The 22,499-nt window shown below is 42.3% G+C and overlaps 1 protein-coding gene and 1 long non-coding RNA gene across 6 annotated transcripts in view; one reads left to right on the top strand and one right to left on the bottom strand.

Moving 5' to 3' along the window:
• Positions 1–6: 6 nt before the first annotated feature.
• On the bottom strand, positions 7–3,275 carry LOC108496262. The gene is made up of 3 exons (XR_001874402.1): positions 2,591–3,275; positions 849–1,209; positions 7–322 (listed from the first exon to the last, which is right to left on the bottom strand). It is a non-coding gene; the product is annotated as an uncharacterized LOC108496262 (long non-coding RNA).
• A 484-nt stretch (positions 3,276–3,759) lies between these two features.
• The window catches only part of MARK1 (microtubule affinity regulating kinase 1), a 58,753-nt gene continuing 40,013 nt past the window's right edge, over positions 3,760–22,499 (top strand). For all 5 annotated transcript variants that reach the window (XR_001874413.1, XM_017812881.1, XM_017812879.1 and 2 more), the window contains exon 1: positions 3,760–3,861. Coding sequence is in view for 4 of the 5 variants with exons in the window: in XM_017812881.1 (XP_017668370.1) it covers positions 3,811–3,861 (51 nt within the window). In the remaining variant the exon portion in view is untranslated. The remainder of the gene's footprint in view (positions 3,862–22,499) is intronic.

Genomic DNA, 22,499 nt, shown 5'->3' with positions numbered 1-22,499 from the left:
CAGTGGTCACCTGTTCCTGTGTTATTACTGAACCTCTTACCCTTTAGCTGTTGAGAACTGAATTTGAACATTGTGGGAAAAGGTTTCATTCAAGTCAGTGTCTGAAATCACTGCTAAGTAGTGGATAGGATCCAGTTACTGTTAAGGTGGTGAAATATCCACACTTTAAGCGCTGAAGTTCAAGTCAGTCACTAAATTAATGACAGACCATCCAAGGGGGGTCCAGAGGGAGCGCTGGAGCCAGGAAGCCAGCCTTGTGCCTGGCTAGAGGGACCAAGGCTCGTGTGCTTGTCTGGCTGCACTCCTCCCATCCAGCACAACCCTGCAAAGAAAAAGAACAGGCCTAAGCACCAGCCATCTGGCTTCATGGAGGGGGAGGCACATGGGCTTGGCTTTACAAAGCACAAAGAAACGAAACTATTCTGCCTGTGTGCTGGGAAGCTGCAGCTGATTCACTGCTGGAGTTCCCCTTGGGAGGGAAAAGCGCCTACAAAGCTCACTGACACCTCAGTTTCCTCACTAAACAAAGTTGTCTAGTCACCAATAAACATGCCATTTCTGGCAAAATGAAGACAATGAGCGCTTTTCTGAATAATAATGGTGTAAAAGTTTAAATCTTGAGATCTGCATCCTTTCTCTTTGCCTGAACCAGCCAGGAACAAAACAACCAGGTACTTGCCTGGGGTTGAGCAGGCATCTGTGCAAGTTTTTGGAGCTCGAGGTAAAAGAGCACAACCTCTAGTCAGAGTTTTTTATTGACACGAGTCTGTTCTTTTCAATTCTGATGTGAGGAACCAAGGCTTCCTCCAGCTTCTCAAAACATGGTCTCCCAAGAAAAACACTCCTACCTTTCCAAAATGACAGCCTTCCCCTCGCTGCCTGGTACTTCCACCCCTCTACAGCTGCAGAGGCTGCGCTGCTGCCACCACTGGAGCCTGTGTGTGCTCTGTGACTCACGCTAGGCACCGGGTAGGACTTAATGCCACTTGAAGCAGCAATAACTTCCTGCATATTTTATTGCAGGTCTCAGACAGTTTGGAGTATCCTCCTTCCAGGCCATTTTTGTGCTCAACCCATTGCCTCTCTTCTCTTTTGTCTCTTTGGAGAGTGGCCAGTGGATGATGGGACCATCTCTATCATAACCCTCTCTTCCATGCAGCTCTTCAGTTATTGTCCCTGCATTTTTCCCACCTGGGGGAAAAAAGTAGCCTGTAGTAATAACATAACAAATTAAACCAAGCTATTAAATGACTGAGTGACCTTATGAACAAGAAAGATGATAACAGTAACAACCACAGCTAAAGCAACTGCAAAGCAGATCTTCAGAAAACAAGAATTATTACATTATTAATTTCTGATGACCCAACATTTTGGGTCATCAATTTGAATTACTGACCAAAGCATATTCAAATTGTAAGGCAGGAAGTCTTTCTAAGCTTTCCCTTAGTTGGTGGTGCCACTAAATACACTTAGGTACATTCTTGTGGTCAGAGAAGAAAGGAGTGCAAACTCCAATGTCTTTCTAAATCCATACCATGATGGGTTTACGTCAGTGGGAGTTTTGACCAAGTAAGGGTTGCAGAGTCAGACCCCACGCAGAGCCCCAGACACAGCCTTGTTCTTATTTGGGATAAAAGCAAATGCACTTTGATGAGCTAAGCAACTAAACTGGGTTAATATCCAGTTTGTCAACAAACTTGTTTTGACATGCTGGCTAGACCATGGCTGCTTACCTCAAGCAAACCCAATCCTGGATTATTTTGTTCCCAGTAAAAACAAAAGACCCTCAAATTTCCCTTGCAGTCAGTAGTGCCAGCTATGTGCGGAGAGAGCCATGAGCTCACAGAGGCCCTTGCCAGGATTTGGGAGGCTTTGGTCAGAGGACCAGCTGGGAACCTCTGTCATTCCAGACTGACGAATCATGAATGCTCAGAGGAACATGATGCTGAACGTGCAAACAACGAGTCCACTTATGCTGCTCATACAACACAGGGATGTTCTCTGCCTGTCCCTGCATCAGATGCAGAGGAAGTTTTCTAAACATGTGGAAAACTCCACTCTAAGCTGACCAGTGCTGAGGAGCTGGGGGCATCTCTTGAATCACACCAGAATTAATATAGCCAGAATAAAATATCCTCTACTAGTGTATCTATAAATATAGGTGTGGGTATATATTAACTATAAATATAAGTAATGTATAACAGTCCATACTCTTTCACAAGCACCTAAGGGCTTCCTGAAGACAGACATACAGCTCATCAAGTGCCTTCCAAAATGTTTTCATAAGGAAGATCTTACAGAAAAAGGATTGTGTTTACACAATTTATGAAGATGTTTACAGCCCCAGCTACCCAGATGTGTCGAAATATTGCAATGGAAATTCAGATCTACTGTTTTTCTTTTGTTTTTGGTGCAGGCGAGGTTGCTCGTATTTTTGCAGATTATTTTTAGAATTTGGTGAAGGGTTCAGCTGATTTTACAGCAAAAGCTGCTGCCATGTAAACACTAGTAACTTCTCAAAGATAAAAATGTGTATGGTTCTAATTTTAAGCACATGAGGTCACTGGTTAAGTGTTCGAGGACTGCGTACCCATCGGATGTGAGTGGAAGGATGTGCTGCAAAGTCTTTTTGATCCCATTTCAGCTTCAAGTGGGTAAGGGAGGCTGGCTGGCCTTAGCAAAGGTGCAGAAGAGACAACTGAGAGACAAGAGACAATCCCTGGCAACCCACTAGCCACCATCAGCGGGCCCCAGCACCCCCACGGGCTCCGTCCCCTCACACAGAGGGTTTAGGAATCCCCAGCTCCCCAAGCCCCGCTGGATTCCTCATCGCTCCCGGGCCTCCTCATCCCGCCAGGCTGAGGGACACGCCCGGTCCCCCGGCGGGCCCTAGCTCAGGGGCGCTGCGACACGCCCTTCCCTCACACCTGTGCCACAGAACCACAGGATATCCCAGGCTGGAACGAGCCCACAGGGATCATCGAGTCCAACTCCTGGCCCTGCACAGGACACCCCAAGAATCACACCATGTGCCCGAGAGAATTGTCCAAACGCTTCTTGAACTCTGTCAGGCTTGGTGCTGTGACCACTTCCCCGGGGAGCCTGTTCCAGTGCCCAACCACCCTCTGGGCGAAGAACCTTTTCCCAACATTCAGCCTTGACCTCCCCTGACACAGCTTCAGGCCATTCCCCCGGGTTCTGTCACTGGTCACCAGAGAGAAGAGATCGGTGCCTGCCCCTCCGCTTCCCCTCGGGAGGAAGCCGTGGACGGCTATGAGGTCCCGTCCCACCTCACCCCGGCCCCCACCCGGGCCGGGCCCGTGACGGGGCCGCGGCCACAGCAGCGGTGGCGGCGCCGGCCCCGCCCGCCCGCGTTTGCCGCGCCCGCCCGCCCCGAGCGGCGCTTCCTGCGGCGGGGCCGGCGGGGCGGGGGCCGGTAGGGGGAGGAGGCGGAGGAGGAGGGGACAGACGGGGAGGGGAGCGGGGAGGAGGGGTTGCTGCTGCTGCCGGATGCAGTGAGGAGGCGCCGCGGCTGCCCTGCGCTGCTGGCCGCTCACCTGAGCGGGCAGGAGGGCGGAGGAGGAGGAGGAGCCGCCGCCGGCGCCCGAGCTGCGCGGAGCCCGGCGGTGAGGCGGGCGGAGGGTCGGCGGGGCGGGCGAGGCGATGGCGCCGGGCGCGTAGCGGGCAGGAGGCCCCGCGTCCCGCCGTGTGCGCCCGGCTGCCGGCGGGGGCGGCCGGCGGGCTCCGCCGCGGCCTAGGAGCGGCCTCTCCCCTCAGAGCGCCGGGCGCGGCGCCGCGGCGGCCCACACCATGTCCACCCGCACGCCGCTGCCCACCGTCAACGAGCGGGACACCGAGAACGTGAGTGCCGCGCCGGGACGCCCTCCCTCTCTCCCTCTCCACTTCCCTCCCGCCCTCCTCCTCTCCCCGGCACCCGCGGCGGCCCGACCCGCCGTGCCGCCCCGGCCGGGTGCCCCAGGGGCGGGCGGGCCTTGGCCGGGCCGGCACCGCCGCCTGCCCGCGCCCCGGGCTCCTCCGTGCGGCGCTGCCGGGGCGGGTCCGGCCCGCCGCGCTCCACGTCGCCCCAGCGCCCCGCGGCCCTGGGCCTCCCGCAGGGAGCGCTCCCGCAGCCCCTTCCAGCGCGGCCGGGCCGGGCTGGGCCGGGCTGCCCTTATATGTCCTCGGCTGTCGGCGCACACGGGCCCCGCCGGGCAGAGGCCTGTAGCCCCCGCGGGCGGCAGCCCCGCCTTAGGGCGTCCCCCGCACCGGGCACCTCCGTGCCCGGGCTGGGATATCCCACTTGTGGGCTGTCAGACCGCCTGGCGCTTGGCCCTGTCTCGCTTTCCGGGGTTCAGCGGTACTTGCTCTTTGTTCAGTTTGCACCTCCAAGACGGTCCCTGGTGTTGCTATATTCCTTCCTCTGTTTTGCTTTGTGTTGCCTCTCAGAGAGGCTGTGGTCGGGTCCTTGGTTCCTCCCGAGTTCATTATATCTTCCTTTGTGCTCTGTTTAAACATCTTTGCGCTCTCCTCTGCTCCGCCCGGGCTCGGCGGAGCGGGAGCACGGTGGTGTTCTCTGCTGTGGTGGTCTTCCATAGAAAACAACCAGTCTTGGCTACGATAGACAGTGTGCCTGAGGAATGCTGGACCCTGTCTGGTCCTGTCCATCAGTGGTGATTATTTAAATTGGTGGTAGTGTGGGAGGTGTGACGTTTTCCTCTTGGGTGAGGGGACCAATGTTAAAAATGGTATGTTTGCAATGTAGGTATTGTTAGTTGCCTTTGGGAAGGTGGCAGAAGGAGGGCAAAAGGGAGCCATACCCACCTTCTACTTGGGTGGAAAGTGATAGGTAAGAAACGAAGAAAGACGACCTAATGGGCTGAAAGTGGTTGAAGAAGATGCTTGTTTGTATTGAATCAATCTACAGAGGTTCTGGTCAACAGTAGGAGCTTATAAGGTTTGGTACTGTACAGGCCCAAGCAATAGTCTCTTCTGAATAGGTTACTGACTGATATAAAATGAAAAGTGAATATGAGAAGAGGATTTGGAAGACAGAGGTAACAGAAATGAGGTAATATAGCTAAAGAAGTGAAACTCTAGCTTGGTGAATTTTTATAATGAGCTTTTAATATCAGCTGCTCAGTGGAAGTTTAATTGACACAGCGATATCAGCGTTATTACTGGTTAAAGCAAATAGATGTATTTGGTCTGTCCTTACTCTTCATGGGCTGATGAGTTCTGTGTTATTGTCACAACGAAAGTAAGTCCTTGAGATGAAAACTTCGATTTAATTAAATGATAAAGCCCAGGTTTGTGTGATATGTGTTACTCATGAGTCTCCATTTCAAATGTATATGGGAATGTCGATGAGAGATAGATGACAGGAAGGGACATATATAGGTATATATCCAGTAATATAGTGCATTGCAAAGACTTGCAAAATTTACACAAGGCAGATGGAAATATTCGCAAATGTCATCATCTTTTATAGAATGAAAACTTCAATTAAAATGTTAGTAGTTCATTTAAAAGATATGCTACTTGGAAGGGCTCAATTTTGACACTTGGGGAATAGTGAGTGTTATTTTTTATTGTTGTAATTTCAGGGAGTGCATTGGGTATCTAAAAACCCCATGTTTGTACAGGATATCAGAATACTGAAAATTGCACATTTGTTTCTGAAAACCTTGGTGTAAGTCTGCAACCTAATACTAATGAATATAATCCTCCAGCCAGATAAACAGCAAAGAGCTGTGCAGTAGTAAGTTCCTAAATCTGCACAAAGTAATTCTAGTGCTGTCATTAGTGTGGCGTCTGCTGGGTTTTGGAGCAGAGACCTTGAGGTCTGCCCATCAGGCAGCCTCAGGAAGCCGTCTTTGCTGCCCATGGTGTCCCTGACTTTTGCTAAAGTGGCAAAGGTAGGATGGAGGAGGTGGTCTGTTGCTGACTTCCTGATCAGCAGCATTCCTTGATTTAAAATGGATTCTGTGAGGGTGAGGTGAGACTCTTAATTTACTTTTAATGTGCTTCCTTCTCCTAATAAACACTAATGGACTGGGGAACTGTTTATGCTGATGGGTCTTGACGTACAAAGTCGAGCTCTGGGTAACTGAGGCAGTGAGAAGTTGCAAGAAAAGGGAGAAGTAATTGGAAAGAGTGAGGAGTTAAGGAGCAGCTTTTGGCCTGGTAAAAAAATACATCTTTATAGTGCTTATTTCTAATCCTCTAGTACGTATATTAGCAAAGCTCTCCCAAGTTCTGCAGCTAGTGGTGATCTTCAGGAGAGGCTCTCTTCTTCCCTCTCATGCGTGTGGCCATCTTGGCAGTGTGGCTCCATTGTGTGACTCCCAAGGGACAGACTGTAGCTCTGTATCCCAGAGAGAGCTGATTGATGGTTCTGACTACAAACCTACGTGCCCATCCAGCTGTGCTTTCCACATGGTGTGAGGTTGTTGCATGAAATCACAGGGAACTACCCTACCACCACCACTTTCTGTCTCTTGGCAGCTGCTTTCAGTACTTTAAAATAGAAAATAAATAAAACTTTAATGCATCTTTCTCTCAGTGTGCAGGCATCTGTTACATCCTTTAAAAAATAGTATAATAATTGGGTATAGCACCTATCATAAGAATATACATTCCTTGAAGAATTACAGGAGTTCCTGATGGGATGGGTGACAAACTTCCATATTTCCATAATTCTTTGTGCCTTTTATCCCACTGCATCCTTTGAAAATAGTCTAGAAACGGATAAGATCATGCAGCATATTCCTTGATAAAGTCTTATCAGAAAGCTGGAGTAAGAAGTACAGGAACCATCAGCAACGGGCACACAACAGGTGGAGGGAGCCAGTGGTGGTGGAGCAGTGTGAGTGTAACTGATAGGTCTGCCTTGTGCAGATTCACACCCTTTTGTCTTTTCTTTGCCTTTTTGCTGTTCCTGACATCTCCCAGTGCTATGTTTAGCTTCTCTAGCAAATGTCCATAAATACTTTTCACTGGAAATGTTATTTCTCTTTCATGAAAGCTGTGTTTAAGGAAAATAAATAGATTATGATTGTCAAACACTTATTCTTACTGAACAGTTTATTGGGAAACTTGGGGAAATTAATGGGTGGAGGCTGTACTGTATTTTCATGCCTATTACCGGATTTGTTTTTTCAAATGAGGGGTAGGAGTGGTATTCAAAATAATTTCCCCGTGTTTTGATTTTGTACATGTAACTATTTACAGCTTCCTCTTGATACATTTTACGTAGGCTGTGACGGGTAATGTGTCAGTGCATTGAAACACTTGCAGTTGGGGTTAGTTTGGGTGAACTGAACTTCCCTTCTCTGCTGTCACTGGAGAAGGAGAAGGACAGGAATCAAAAGCTTTGAGCTAGAATCTCTTTTGTTTTCTTTGAGTTGGTATTAATTGAGGAGAGAGGAGCTTCTATATTTTCCCTTCATGGTGTGTTGTATTGTGTTGTTAAATTGGGGAATGTTTTTCCTGAATTAAGGCAAAAGAAAAGACATGCATCAGTAATATATTCTCCTAAATGGTTTTGGGGAGCTCTGTGTAAGAAAATACTCATGGAGATTCAACAGTTGGCTCTGTAATACTTGCTGTATAGTACTTTTAGTAAAATTAATAAAAATGAGAATGCTGTAGTTTGCTTTTTTTCTGACTTAAGGCCCTGGTTAGTTTGGCATAAGAATACATTTTTTTTTTCTCTCTGGTAAGTGTAATTTAATCTTTCAAAGGTATTACTGTTACCTGTGAGGGTATTACTGTTTATCTGTGTTGTGGTCTCACCCATCTAGCTAAGTTTTAAGGTATTATTTTGTTTTGTACTTTTCAGAGGCATCAAAGTTGTTTAATTCTGCTGGGGCAATCTGACACATTTACGGTGAAAGAAGGAACAAACAAGGCGGGAGTGCTGGATGATAACTCTGGCCAGGGTCAAGGAGGAATGTGGGAATTGTGGTTTGTCTTACCTAGCCAGTGCTATATGAGAATGACTGAGATGTCACATCAGGGGGAGTTTTAAGGAAGGATAAAACAGTGACCTATGGTCATGTGATTTGCTGCATTATCATATAAATAATTATAATTTTGACACATGCACACCTATTTGTGGGCTAGGGAGGGAAGAGTGATGTCTCAGATGCCAGCTAAAGTGGGTGTGGTTAAGGATGCCTTTCTCATAGGGGAGACTACTGGACAGCTGCATTTTAAAGAGGAAAAAATTGAACACGGCAAGAGATAAGAGGATAGAGTGAAGTAGTCAAGTTGGGATGATAATGATTATACCATGTTTAATTTCTTTTTTTTTTCCCTTCTGGATTTGCTTTTGCACAATAAGAACACATGGTTTTGATTTGGACAGAGGGGGCGTGGGAGAAAGTATCTGACAAGAATTCTTTCCTTCAGTGCCTTAAGCAGAAGAATGGCCTAGTTTCCAAGCCTTATGGGTTCAAGAGTACAGCTGTATCTCTCTTATCCACAGGAGATGGACTTGAGCAAAGTGAGGAATGCCTGTGTTTTTTCCTTGCAAGATTGTTTTTCTTGATCATAAATACACCATTAGGTTGTATGTTTGTTTGAACAGGGTACGTTCTAATCTTATTTTGAGGGTTTGTCTTTCCTCTATGCAGACTTTGTTTTTGTTGTTTTGCTTCACATCTGGAGCAAGTTCCTATGTTGTGAGGGGAAAACACACATTTAGCTAGAGCATCGTGCACAAAGAGAGCAAGGCTCAATTTGTTATAAAGTATGTTATCCATTTTGAAGTGAACCTTCTGTGTGGATCAGAGAGAGCAATTGGACAGGTGATACAGATGTTTAGTTTCATTTTCCTTATGTAAAGAGAAATATTTTGGTACAAAGAAGTGAAAATGTAGCTTCATGCTTCGGTGTTCTTTCTAGGCATTGTGAAAGTGTACAGAGTTAAAGTTCAGAAAGAGTTAATGCAGTTTGCTTGTAGTACTTGTTTCATTTCATACTTCATGGGGCTTTTGAGGTTCATAGGTAAACATAAAGTTAGATTGTTTGTGGTTGGCATTCTGAAAACTGTACTTCCATGGTCAGTGGAGTTAAACACTGAACTAGAACAAGGAGGTTATGTTCTAGGGAGACTTGTTGTCAGCGAGGTCTTTACTGGCATATTTTTCTTGATCATATGGACTTATTGTTTATATTAATACAATCTTTTTTAAAAAAATTGACTCTACACTTAAAGTGTTTTAATCATCAGCAAAGGCATGATTTTTTCCCCATAACATCCAATTATATTTACGAATTAATGTTTCCACTATAAATGTGTTAAGTTTCTACCATCGAAGTTGCTGTTGCTTAGCAGAGGAAGCTCCTGCTAACTTCTAATTGACCTCAATAGTTTAAACACAGAAAAAGGATTAATTTCATTTTTCTTTTAAGCACAGGTACAGTGATTTCTGTGAAATTATGTTCTTGATCAGTGACTTGTATTCACACTTGCAGATCTTTTTTCTTGTTCTCAGAATTTATTATAGACCTGGCCTTTATATCTTACTGATGCTTGAGAGAACTTTAAACAATTTTCCAGCAGAGCAGATTCACTGAGAAACTCTCCTGTTAAGAGGAGAGATGATTTTACTGTTAATATGGAGCTATAAATCTATGGTGCAACTAAAGCCCTAACACAGGTTTCTACATGTTGGCCTACTCACAAGTTTTAGAGTTTGAGCAAACTTTTCATATGTTGCAATATTGGAGAGAAAGCATTTTACCATTTCTGTTTAGTTCTTATTTTTTAGTAGCTTCAGCCTTTCCTTTATTTTAAAATACACGTTTGCACTCTGTGCTGCCCTCCAGGTTAAACATACTGCTTGTAAGCTGCTGCAGACAGTGACAAGTTTCAAACTTAGCTTATTTATGTTGTGGTCGTGACACCATCTATTTTGTTGTTGTTGTTATTAAAGGAATGCTTGCTTTTTGTGGTTTGGTTTGTTGTTGTGATTTTTTTTTTAATCTTTCTGGAATTTCAGAATAGCCAAAAAGAATTCTTTTTAAGGCTTGACAGTTTTTTCTGGGTCTTGATTATTGAATGTTTACTCTGCTCTAGATAGCAGTAAATTAAGAAAAAATGTTCTCCACAGTTGACTATTTGTGAAAAGAGCCATGAAAACAGGAAAGCTTCACCAAAACGTTCTCATTGTTCAGTGTAATGAATATAATGCAACTCAATCTGAGTTTTAATAAGAAGCTCTTTCTCCACGTCAACTACCAAGCCTGTTTAATTGTTAGCATTTCTCTACTTCTTTCACATTCTAAATTAGCTCTTTTTTTGTGTGTGTTCTCTGTGCTCAGTGCTAAACTGAGCTTTAAATTGGGCCAGTTGTATTTCATGTAAGAATGAATCATCTTTGTTTTTCTGCGAATAACTTAGTAAAATAGCGAAGTCAAAGGATTGGTGAGATCTCTCAAGGTCAGTTTAAGACTTCATAGCTGTATGTTATGATGTAGCTTAGATAGTTTTCTTGAGCATCCTAGTGAATCTAAGGTTAAAAATTCCAAGAGGCTAAGATGGCCCTTGTTTTTAAGATACATTTCCCTGTAACTGTTTCAACTTTTGTTTCCAAAGTAGTCACCAAACATGCTATAGCTGTGGTGGTAAAATAGTTGAAGGCAAAAGCATTAGAAAGTAGCTCTCTGTGCTTATCATAATCCTGCTTTTTTTTGACCTGAGATGGCAATTGAAAAAAAAAAAAAGGTTGGTTGATGGGGTTTTTTTTGGTTGGTTTGTTATTTGGGTGGTGGTTTGTTGTTCGGTTGTTTTGTTTTGTTTTTTAAGGTAAGCATTTTTATCAGGGTTTTCTTTTTGTGTGCTTTCAAAGAAAACAGCAACCTATGCCGAAAGCCATATGTTCACAGTTGTAATAAGGTGCCTGCACAGTTAAATTCAACTGGGCTACAATTAACCTTTAAGGCAGTGAACCAGACACGCTCATGGAGCAGTGCCACAGCTTAGTCTGTAACCATGGATCAATAGAGTGTGTTTATGTGAAACCCAAAAGCACAGGTTTAGTGGGCATCTCTGTAGAATGAAACATCATTATGTTATTCTAAAATTCTCCGTCTTATCAGGACAGCTGAGGGACAGACACCTGACATTGCTTAAATCACTGTGGAAAGCGGCTCTCTTTTGCTGGAATGAATGTGTTGTCCATGAGTTTTCAAGTTTTCTTGTTCTGCTGTTTGTTGTATATGGATTCAGGAAGAAGTAATTTTCCTTCTTTTATCTTGCTGTTCCTATGCTTGTGGGACACCTTAGGTGTAGATTGTGGTTGTCAAAATGAGAAGTGGTCTGCACTCCATTTGTTTGGTTAGCATGAGTGTGCCTTACAGTCAAGATGTCCTGCAGAGCTGTTCAAGATCTAAGTGCTCAGTACCAACAACTCCTGTCCCTTTCTGTGCTAACTATTTCAAGTTAGCAATGTTTTATAAAAATGTAAGATTGTTATAGAAACATACATTCAAAATGCAGCAATACAACATGTGTTGGACAAAAGACGTTGTTTTTCTTCACATTTGTGTTCTTCAAAAGCCTGACAATATAGCAGAAAGAGGACTCTTGGTTATAATTAGCTTTAGCCAGAGTCATTGTTTTAATTTCCAAGATGTATACCGAATCTAAAAAAGCATTGAATGCCCACACATTGATATGTATGTTCATAGGTGTAATGATTTCCAAGGTGAGGATTGTTACACATAGTGGAGTTATACTGAGGTCAGAATGAAACACGTTCACGACTTCAGATCAGCCTCTGCCTTGTTCACTGTGACCTTGGTGATGTGTTGGTGATAAGAAGAATAATAATCCTGGTTTATGTTTAAACATCTGTAGAATTCACAAAAGTAGCAGAATGTTAATCAGATCAGAGAATGATGTCCAAACTTAATATATATTTTAATTGATTCTTGATAAGGAGCTTTGTCCAGCTGTGTTGCAGAACTGTATTTTAAACATACACAGCTGTGGGATGGGTAGCTTGAATAACAAGACAGAACCACCTCTGATGAAAGCACTTGTGTAGTACATTGATGTTCATGTAGCTAAACACAGAGAGTTAGTGGATAGCCCATGGCAGTCTTTTGCAAGAGCAGATAATGATAATAATACTACTGGTGACAAAGTCTAATTGTTTCTACATTATAAAGTAATAGTAGTACATGATAACTTTTAAAATCTCAAGCAGAGACAGAATTAGGCAAGGTTGTTAGAGAGAAGTGATATGTTTCATTAGGCAGATGTGGTTGAAGAAAATAGATTAGATTTGGATAGATTAGGCTCTAACAGGGCTTGCTGTAAAGGCTCTGCCCAAGGCGAGCCTTGTGGTAAAACCTGTAGAGCCTCTGCTGTGCTCCTGTAGGAGAGCCCACGCCTTACTCATGGTGCTGTAAAACACACACCACCTTGTAAGCGGAGGCTCAGCCTTAGTCACTGTGGTACAGTGCTATTTTCAGCTCTCCTGGAAGCTTCCCTCCTGGCTTCCTCCTTTCCCCACTGTTAGTTCTTATCTTCCTCATCTCAACCCAATACTCAAGAAGCAAGTAACAGAAAAGCAAAGTAAAACATCTTTTACTTGTCTACAAGGGGAAAAGGCCATTTATTTGTAATCTTAATGTTAAGGGTTATATAGATAATTTATCTTATTTAGTCCCTCAAATACTTGACCAATTTTGTTTTAAACCTGGTGCTAGTCTGTAACCTGCCATCACAGCAGCTTTATCCATACACATTTCCCCAATATCCATCATTCTGAGTTTCTAATTGCCTATGTGGATTCATTTCTGAGGGAGCTGGGGCTGTTTAGGCTGTGCCAGGGGAGGTTTAGGTTAGACATTAGATAGAATGTCTTCTTTACAGAGAGAGTGATCAGACAATGGAATGGGCTACCCAGGGAGGTGATGGAGTCACCATCCCTGGAGGTATTTAAGAAGAGACTGGATGTGGCACTTAGTGCCATGGTCTAGTTGAGAGAGTGGTGTTGGGTCATGGGTTGGACTTGATCATCTCAGAAGTCTTTTCCAACCTGGTTGATTCTGTGACTCGGTGATTTGCTGGCCATTTAAAACCTGCAATTTGTTGTATATCACGTTCTTGCCCCTCCCACCTTGTTTTGTTCCCCATTTTGCTTAGTAATGTGTTTTTGTGCTTGAGCCCGGTGTACTCATTGCCAGCTTCCTTGTGCTTCTCACTCGTTCTGGGACCTTTTCCAGTTTTGCTCATTTAATGACATAAGCAAACCCAATACAAAGCTTTGCAAAAGCTACGTAGTTGTAGCTCCTGTTTATCCTCCAAGTAATACCCGCCTGTATGAATCCCAAGGAGCATTTTAATATGGGAATAATCTGAACTGTAAAGCTAAAGGGAGTGAAGAAATGCTTTGCTGTGGGTTGGTTGGGAGGACTTTTCTGTTTTGGGGGCTCTTTTTGAAGTATTAGCTAAAAGGATTGTTACAACTTGAAATACTCATCAGTTAAACCATATTTTCCTCTCTCCACATTTCCTTCCCTCCACCCTACTAGAGTTACTGTGCTTTCTTCTCTCAGATAACATCAGAGAGTAATCAAAGCTTTATAATGATTACTTAGGAATTTTATAATGTTCTTTTAGAGATTTTCTTGATACATGCAGATACTCGAGGATTTTAATGGGTGAGAATTGCAGAGTTGGAGTGTAGGATGTGCTGCAGAAGGTGTAGCAGTAGTGTAAATTACTTGTGCTAAACAGTAAATATCTGAAATTCCTTTTGAGAGTGCATGCTTGGCTTCGGTTGTATGCAAGTATCTTTCTATTTCGTAGATGTTTCTGTCCTTACTTAAAATAAGCAGAGACATAGCTCAGAAATTCAGAGAATCTTGTGTTAAGAAGAGTCTTTACTTCTGCCTTAAAAATTACCTTAGCTTGTGAAATGCTACGTTGAGCTCTTGCAGAGGATATGGTTGTTTTCCACAAATGGATTACATGTGTAATGTATTTACTCATATCTCTATTCCAGATAATACTATTGATTCAAGGTAATATAATTCTTTAAAGCATTTGGGTTTTTATGTACTAATTTTCTTCCCAGCAGTAATCAGATTTTGTCCCCCTGCCATTATTACAGTAAGGACAGCTTACAAGTGGTTAAAAAAAAAACAAAACAAAACAAAAAAACGGGAATATATATCTTTAATTGCTGGAGGACTAAAAGAGTATTTTCTCCTTAAGATCAGACTCCAGAAGGAATAGCAATTTTAATCATTCAATACAAAGAAACTATTAATACTATTAATACTACTGGGCTGAGCAGTCTTTAGTAGGCATACCTATGTATAATATCTTTTCAAATTTGTATTTTTTTAATTTGATACTAAATGAACAAGACTGGCTGCTTTTAGAGTTCTTTCTTCCAGTTATGGGCATAAGATGCACATGAACAAAGAAAATTTATAAAAGCACTTCACAATGAAACTCTTGCTCCATCTACTGCATAGTCCAGAGAAATCTTATCCTCAGAAAGTTGGTATGAGCAATGAGGGTTGAGCTAAAATAGGTGCTGAAATTAGTCAATGGAAGACATAATTACTATTAGAGAATATATGACTACAGCAGTGTTCGTAGTCAGGCTAAGGGAAATCTAATCCCTCAGCCTGTGCAAAGTAGACTGATAAAATTAAAACTGCGTTTAAAGGTCCTTTTTAAGAAAGCTATTTTTGCTTACCCAGTGATTGCAGAAGTATAGTGCTCATATAAAAATGAGAAACATAAGAATGTTTTCTAAATACTGCAAGATAACTTATTGATTATTATTACTGATGCTGTTGTTACCATTACTAGTTTTGTTTTACCTTTTGTAAAACCTTGTATTTTGTTATTGTGTGCAGGCTTTTTCACTGTTATTCATTAAATCCATTTCGTAGTGATGTGTAATATTAAGTTTCAGTAGAATTGTTTTCAAAGTGAGTGATGTCAAGCCTTCTGGAGTAGCATAGAAGAGACAAACTGGACTCCTTTATCCATGTGTTTGTTGTCTTTACTGTCACATAATAATTACTAACCTGAAGAAGCCAAATTAAATATAATACTTGACTATTAACTAGAGTTGTTATGATAAAGTGAAATGTTAATGGTGCATGAGCCATTTTCCTAATATTATCTTGATTTAATTGAAGATATTTCTAAGACTAGCTCAGCTAGTGACAAACAGAGGAAAATAAAAAAGCAAACTGGGAGACTGTCAGGTATGTTGGCAGGTAGCATTTATGTATATTTGAGTAAAGTATACCTCCACATAATTTTTGAGAAAGGGTAGAAAGCTATGCCTGATTCCAGGTCAGCTGTTGGGGTCATAGGAAGGCAGTAGGAAATGAACAGCTGGTTTGTTAACTGCTTGGTGAAATGAGAAAGATATTTAACACGGTAGCTCTCATCCCCTGAGATTGGAAGCATTCTAGTTAGTTTGGTAAATTAAGGAAAAAAATTACCATGGAGTCTGTGATAATTTAGGGGTTGCAACATTGCATGAAGGATACGTGATCATCCTTCCTACAGTGCAGTGGCTTTCCTCATCTTTTAAAAGGCAAGGAGCATTTTAGGACCCTTGACAGGTTGATGGTGGAAGAGAGAACAAAACATTGCTGACAGCTCATCCTAAGACTTGGAGTAATTCAGTGATGTCCGTTTGAAATCTGCAGGAGGATAACTTTCCTTTGAGATTTTGAGGGCGGATTCCCAGTTTCTGGTAGGGAGATTGGTAGTTCCTGTCACTTGCTGACATTGCCCTCAGGTTCCCATGACTTCTCTGCTTTCTCTTCCTTGAGACTGAATCAAATTAATCCAGCTACTCGAGCTGGAGATTTCCAGGCATGTTGTTTTAATGTTACCCAAACTGTTTTGATGTTCGGCTCATGACAGAACCAAGAGTTGTCCCTGGTAGTGGAGGGCTGGAGGCCACCATTGCTGCTACTGGTTATTTGTTGTATCTCACCATCTAGATAAAGAAGTCTGGAAGTGTCCAATTTTGACAGTTTGCAGGCTGGGATATGTGTAAAGCCCATTGCTGAGGATCTGGGATTCTTCACCCACAGATTATCAAGGACTCAAGGGAAAGTCACGTGTCTTTTCTCTTACTGTTGGATTGGCTGCTAATTTTAATGACTGTATTCATTTTGAATATATACTAGATTTGTTCAAACCTCTAATCGTAGATTATTTGGCTTGTCTTAAGTTTTAACCATATATATGTACATACATGTACATTAGTTCTTCCACATTTTCTTACCTTTTTATTTTAATGTGCTGGGTAAATCCAGCATCTGTTGGTTTTAATTTTTTTACGCATTCTGTGATTTATATTTTTTCACTTCCTGTGACTTACATAACGTGGACTATTTTATTTCTTCTTTTTCTTGTGCTTGGCTTTTATATCTCAGTTACACTCACACACGATTTCTGTTTATGATTTGAATTCAGGACGTTGACATGTATCTGGTGCCTATGTGTGATATTGTCAGTATTTGTTATCTACTGTATTACTGTATCAGCCAGTTTAAAACATCTGAAGAAATGTATTCTTTTTTTTCTAGCTGTGTTACATACTTTGCAAAATCTTTTAGGAATATTGTTGCCTTTTTTTTTTTTTAAATTAGCTGTCTAGTTGCATGCATCTCTAAAGTGCAAAATTACAGTAGTTTCTGATTAATAAATAATTGAAGCCCAAAGGTTAAAATAGGTGGTTGCACATGTTTAGAAACAAGGGGCTCCACGGAAATTGTAGTCTCAGCTCTGTGTAAAACGCACTCTTTGATCATAAGATAGGAGCTGGTCCAAGGGCCAGACAGTGTTTGGACAGCTTAAAGTTAAGCATGAATCTGTTGGAAATATATTTACTAAGCTGAAATGTGGGGTAGCATTATCCACATAAAGGTAAATAGTTACTGCAGCCCAACTGAGGACATTTTATTTGATCTGTTAATTAACACTTACATGAAAAACAAGGTAGAGAGCACTCAGCAGAAGGCTGTCTTCATTTTGCTCTGTTTGTTTTCTTTGAGTTCACCAAGTTCCACTATACTGGTTGGCTTGGATACATCACCATAATCTTGCTCTGTATGTAAAGCATAGTTGGTCTTCTGAAAGCGTAAACTTAGTGGTGTCCTTATAACTATCTGCAGCTCCTACCCTCAGGTCAGGCTCTGCTAGACTGCTCTCAGTAGACAAAACCATTGTAACTGATTGCTGCTTGAGTGCAGGCTTGTTGGTAGGAATGTCCTATGCCATCTAAGGTGCTTCCTCCTCTTAGGAAGGTGTCTGCTTTTCCTGTGACAAAATGTGTTACTCCTCAAAGTCAACCTTTGTATCAATACTTATGAAAAAAAAATGTCTGCAGAATGCTGGGCCTGATGATATCCTGGCTTGAATATGAAAACCACCTCTCCTTGGCAGGTGAGGCCCAGTAGGCACTCTGCACTTCACTCTGCTGAGGCAAGACTTGTTAATGACGTCAGAAGTCCTTGTTGCAGAGAGCTGGACCAGCACATAGTACTAAACCTTGAAGCTGGAGAAACTGAGCTCGTATGCTCTAGTGCAAGAGGCCATGAAAGTTCTCTCCAGCTCAGGAAGGTTCCCTGCTGAGGGCTACAGCTCCTGTGGAAGGGCATGAAATAGGCCTTGTTAATCTGCTATAAGTTCATGCTCCCCCCCACAACTGGGCAACAAGTTAATTTTGAGGATTACTTTGTTACATTTATTTTGTATGTACTGTATTGTATGAAGGGAGATATAATGATGAGTCTCTGTAGCCTTTAGATTCCTAAAAGGGATATGTCAAGAAAATATTGGAAAACCCTTCTGAACATTGGTTAACTGCATTTGAAACACAGCTTGACATCATCCTCAAACACTGCAGAGTCCTGCACTGCTCTAGACAGTTTCTTTTCTAGGACATGTGTGCATCAATTAGTATGTATTGCTATCAGGTTGGATATTTTAATTGGTCATCTCATCACTTTTTAGGAGCCAGCTTTACTTCAGGAATTTAATAAGACCTTGAGGTAAGATAGTCTTCAAAATGAGATGGTGATCTGTCTTGATGAATTCATCATTGGATCCATTGGATGAATGCAGTAATGGGGATGTAAAGCCTTTAGAAATGCTGTCCAGCTTGTTAAAGGAGTAACTTAACTTTCTGTTTTGTGTAGCAGAAACGTTAAGGGTGCTTTGCCCATGCATGTCATCCCTAAAGGGGAGCTTCTTAGGCTCACAGGGTGCACTCCTCTGTCTCACACACACAGTGCAGGTAAACAACACAAATAAGCAAGTCTGTTTATTTGTTTGTGGGATTGGTTTTGATGGGTTTAGGAGTTTGTGTTTTGGGGGATTTTTGTTGTTGTGTTGGGGTTTTTTTCCCAGTCCTTCTGTGTTTTTTACGCTGTTGTGGAATGGGAATAAGTATCTCCTAGCTAAAGTTTCGCTACTGGTGTCAATTTGCCTCTGGATTATCAAGAAAAGTGGTGTGATCAATTTTCTTTTCCATGTTGTTCCTGTCCTGATAGTGTGGTTCTGTGAGAGCTTAATGCAGAGCTGATGTGGTGCTGAATTCCTGGTGCTGGATGTTTCCCTTTCTCCATGGCCCTGTGCTGATGCTTGGGGAACTGTCTGGGGGTCCGTGTGCTCAGGGAGCTGGAAGTTACCCTGGCAGAAGAGTTGCCAGGGTTTGTCTGGCTTGGATGCCTGTGCTGGCTGCCTGTCCTGCTGCCCCATTGGTAGTGGGGTTGTAAGGAGGTGTAGACATGGGCAGTGTTGGGGTGGCTTCAGAAGCTGTCATGCCACATGGGGACTTATCCAGAGTTGTTTTAGGTACACAGTGGATAAGGAAAACATTCTCGTTTCATAAACTTTGAGAGAAGGAATGAGTTAAGATTCAGAGCCTGGTCCCAGTTAGACCACTTCTGTGTCAGACGCACTTAACACTCTAATCTGGTCGCTCTTTTGTGAGTAAACCTTGCCTCGTACTTCTGTTTTCCTTGTCTGGAGGAAAGCCTCAGGTTTCCAGATTGTAGTCTCTAGACTCTAGAGACAGCCCTTTCCCCTCGGTTTTGAAGTTTGATATTAAAGCATTTTTCACTTCTTGTGCCCCTGAAAATGTCTGAGAAGCTCCGTATGCTTGACATGATCCTGAACCATAAGTTGTTTCATGTCTCTTCTGTCTTTTATGAGGCCGGTTGAAAAATTACCTGGCTGCATCATTTGTAAGTGCAATAAAAACTCCTGCCAGTTTCCTTTGCCAGAAGTTTCGCTTTCTGGGTGTGTTCCTGTTCCTGTTTAGTTGGTTGAATGAATGGTGAACATTAGCATGTAGTCTTCTTCCTGTTTCACTGAGGCTTTTGGAGCAAACTGTGGGTGCTGTACATTCAGAATCAGTAGTGCCCTGTAGCTGCTTGTGTCTCTGGGTGCCGGCAAGATGTTCTGGGTGAGCTGGGAATGCTCACTGGGAGCTCTGTGCTGGCAGGTTTGAAGATCCCATGTAATAAGTCAAAAAAGATTGATGAAGTTAAACTGATCACTTCCTGAGAAAAGAGCAATGGCTAGAAAGAAATGTGGAAAGAACTCTGTTTCTGAAGGACTGTGTTTAAATATGTCCAGGAGCCTTTCTCTTTCCTTCCCCCTTCCATAAGTGCTTTTCTTCAAAGAGATAGGTTTGTGTTAGGTTTCATGGGTGAGGGACCTTAGCCATTTTATTTTGACAAGGTAGGAGATGTTTTACTCTTTTGCTTGGTAGGGCTGACTGTAGCTTCTAGCATTGTACCAAATGACAAATAAAAATGAGTAAACGAGCATCTTAGGAAAAACTCTGGGGTTTTTTTCCCTCCCCTTGGCTCCACCTGTGGTTTACTGCAGCAGCTTTTAGCTGACTTGTCACAGTTTTCACTGGGGCTACGGGGAGGGTTCAGTTTTGTCATAGCAATTAATGGAGATGATATGGGCTGACTGTCCTGAATTAGCCCTGGAAAATCTTGTTTGTGTGTTTGGGATGAGTCAGGAAGGAAAGTGCCAGGTTGAAATAACTGTGCCAATTCTGAGTGAAATGGAACAAAGGCAGGAAGGTCCTGTTCTGCTGCACCTGCACGCCTGGCCGGGCTGAGGGCTTCGGGCCCAGGGGGAGGAGGAAGCGTGTTAGTTGAGTTCAGGTTACAAGACCTGATTTAATGCTATGAAGGTATTTGTTTTTCTGAAATGTTTTCACTGACATCTCAGGGATAGACTAGCACTTTTTTTTTTATCCTTTGAATAAAAAGGATCTGTGATTCCATGTGATAATGAACTCCACCCTTCCACATGATGTTAGTACTGTGTTTAAAAAAAAAATAAAGGGAGCGAGAGTAATATAACATGCACAGGATTAATACAGGTTGGTGCACCGTATGAAAATCAGAAGTATTCTGAAGATCCTTGTGTATGAAGTTCTGAAACTCTTACTAGCTCTGTCTGGTGCTGCACTGGTAGATAATGGGCTGTTTTCTATCCTAGATTGCTTCGAGTATAGAGCTGTAAACATTGCAGCCTGTGTAGCTTGTGAGTAGAAAAACAATTCTGTCTTGAAGTGTGTAAGCTTGTTTCTGATATGTCTCACATATGTTGATCTATGTTGAGCACTTAAAAGACAAACCACAAAAAATCTCAAACAGAACCAAAAAATCCACCAAAACTTTTAAGGGGTTTAGATTCCGTCGTAACAAACACAGAATAAGATTTTACTCAGTGCTCAGCATGAGTTTCCTTCTCGCCACTGTATATTATATGTCTGCTTTTAGAAAGGGAACTTTATTGTCTATTGGCATTAAGGGATTGTATTTCACCTTGCAATAGAAATGTTTTGCTATTAGCTTTGAAATTGTTTTCATGAAATACAGAATATTACAGCTGGGAAGAAAAGGAAAAAGATGCAAAAAAAAGAATAAGGGGAAAGTTATTTTGTTCAGTATCTCTCTTAATACCGTATATTGGACTTTTAATACTATATATTGCCTATAGATTGGATTTTTTTGAAAGTTTTATAAAATGATTTTCAGAGTTGCAGCATCAGTTAATGAAATGTTTGCGTGTGCTTGACTGAGGCCAGCTTTATTCAAAATCCTTGTATCTTATTGCTGATAGCTTCAAGCTCTTTCAGAAGTTCATGCCTGGAATTTCTACATATTATGTAAATCTGATCTAAGCAGAAGGATGCACATGCATGTATTTGATTATTTTCTTCATGCACTTCTGGAAAGCATGCATGAGCAAGCATGGGGTATGCATACATGTTAAATTTTGTCACAGTTTTGTCTGCTTCTTTTCTGTCTCTGCCATATATTGACCTTGGTATCTGATTTAAAATCTGTATATATTTCTTTTCTCACTCTGCGTGTTTGTTGCTCGAGTTTTTCTGAGCTTAGTCCTGCATGTTATCTGCTGTTTCAATGGAGAAGGTTGGTTGCTTTTCGTTTTGGAGGGTTTTTAATAGCAAAGTTTCTATCATGCATTCCCAATCTAGTGTGCATTTAATTATTGATAAGAAAATATGAAAAAAATTGTGTGCATACGTTCAGTCTTTTTAATTGCCCCTTCCAAAGCACTGCTTCATGTGTCTGAGAGATGGGAAAAATTAATGCTTTAATAATTGTGGTATGAAGTGATGTGTACGTGTGGCAAGGGTAGGCTGTAGTTTTGTGCAGATGTGAAGTGTACCTGGAAGAGGAGGCAATCTCCTTTTTCTGATGCAAGCTGAGGGATTAGGTGCTATAATCTCATCCATTGCACTGTGCATCATACCTGTGTGCCTGGACCTTGGGATGCTCTTCGTGAGTATGCAGAACAATCCAGTCTGAACAGCTCTGTTGGTTTCTACACTGTGGCTTACCCAGAGCTTTCAAAATATTTGACTCTTCCAGCTTAGTTTGATTGTTACTTCAGTAAAAGAAGAGGACTTGCTTTAGGTGGCTTGCTGGAAGCTCCTACGTCCTAAAGGAATAGTTACAGGCAGCAAGCAGTTAAAACATGAAAACAGCTGGACATTCAGGATGTTAATTCACACCTCTATCCCCTTCCCCTGTATTGTCTATCCAAGCTCTTACAGATCACAGCAATATAGAAGATGGTCTTCTCAGCCCCTCAGACTCCCTCTGTCTGGGCTAGCTATTTTGAAAAATATTCGCATATTTGCAAAATATGACATCTGTTACAAATGCTCATGTGTGTGGCACATGCTTGAAACTGTTACGAGTTATGAATATAAAAATTGGCTGCAATGTACTTAAGTCCAGAACAGGATATAATATTGAGAGAGGAAGTGTGATGATGTGCCTTTTCTAGCACTGCATGTGCATACTTTGCTTCCATGGGCTGACTCTGTCAAGGAATTTGCCTTGTGATAGTTCGAGATGGGGAAAATTGAGCACTAAAAGGTTTGTTTAATCGAGTGAGGTGTGTTTGTCAGCAGATCGATGTGTGG

Source organism: Lepidothrix coronata, unplaced genomic scaffold (assembly GCF_001604755.1).
Source record: "Lepidothrix coronata isolate B3197 unplaced genomic scaffold, Lepidothrix_coronata-1.0 Scaffold38, whole genome shotgun sequence".
In the NCBI taxonomy this organism is placed as follows: Eukaryota; Metazoa; Chordata; class Aves; order Passeriformes; family Pipridae; genus Lepidothrix; species Lepidothrix coronata.
This window is presented reverse-complemented; position numbering and strand designations above follow the sequence as displayed.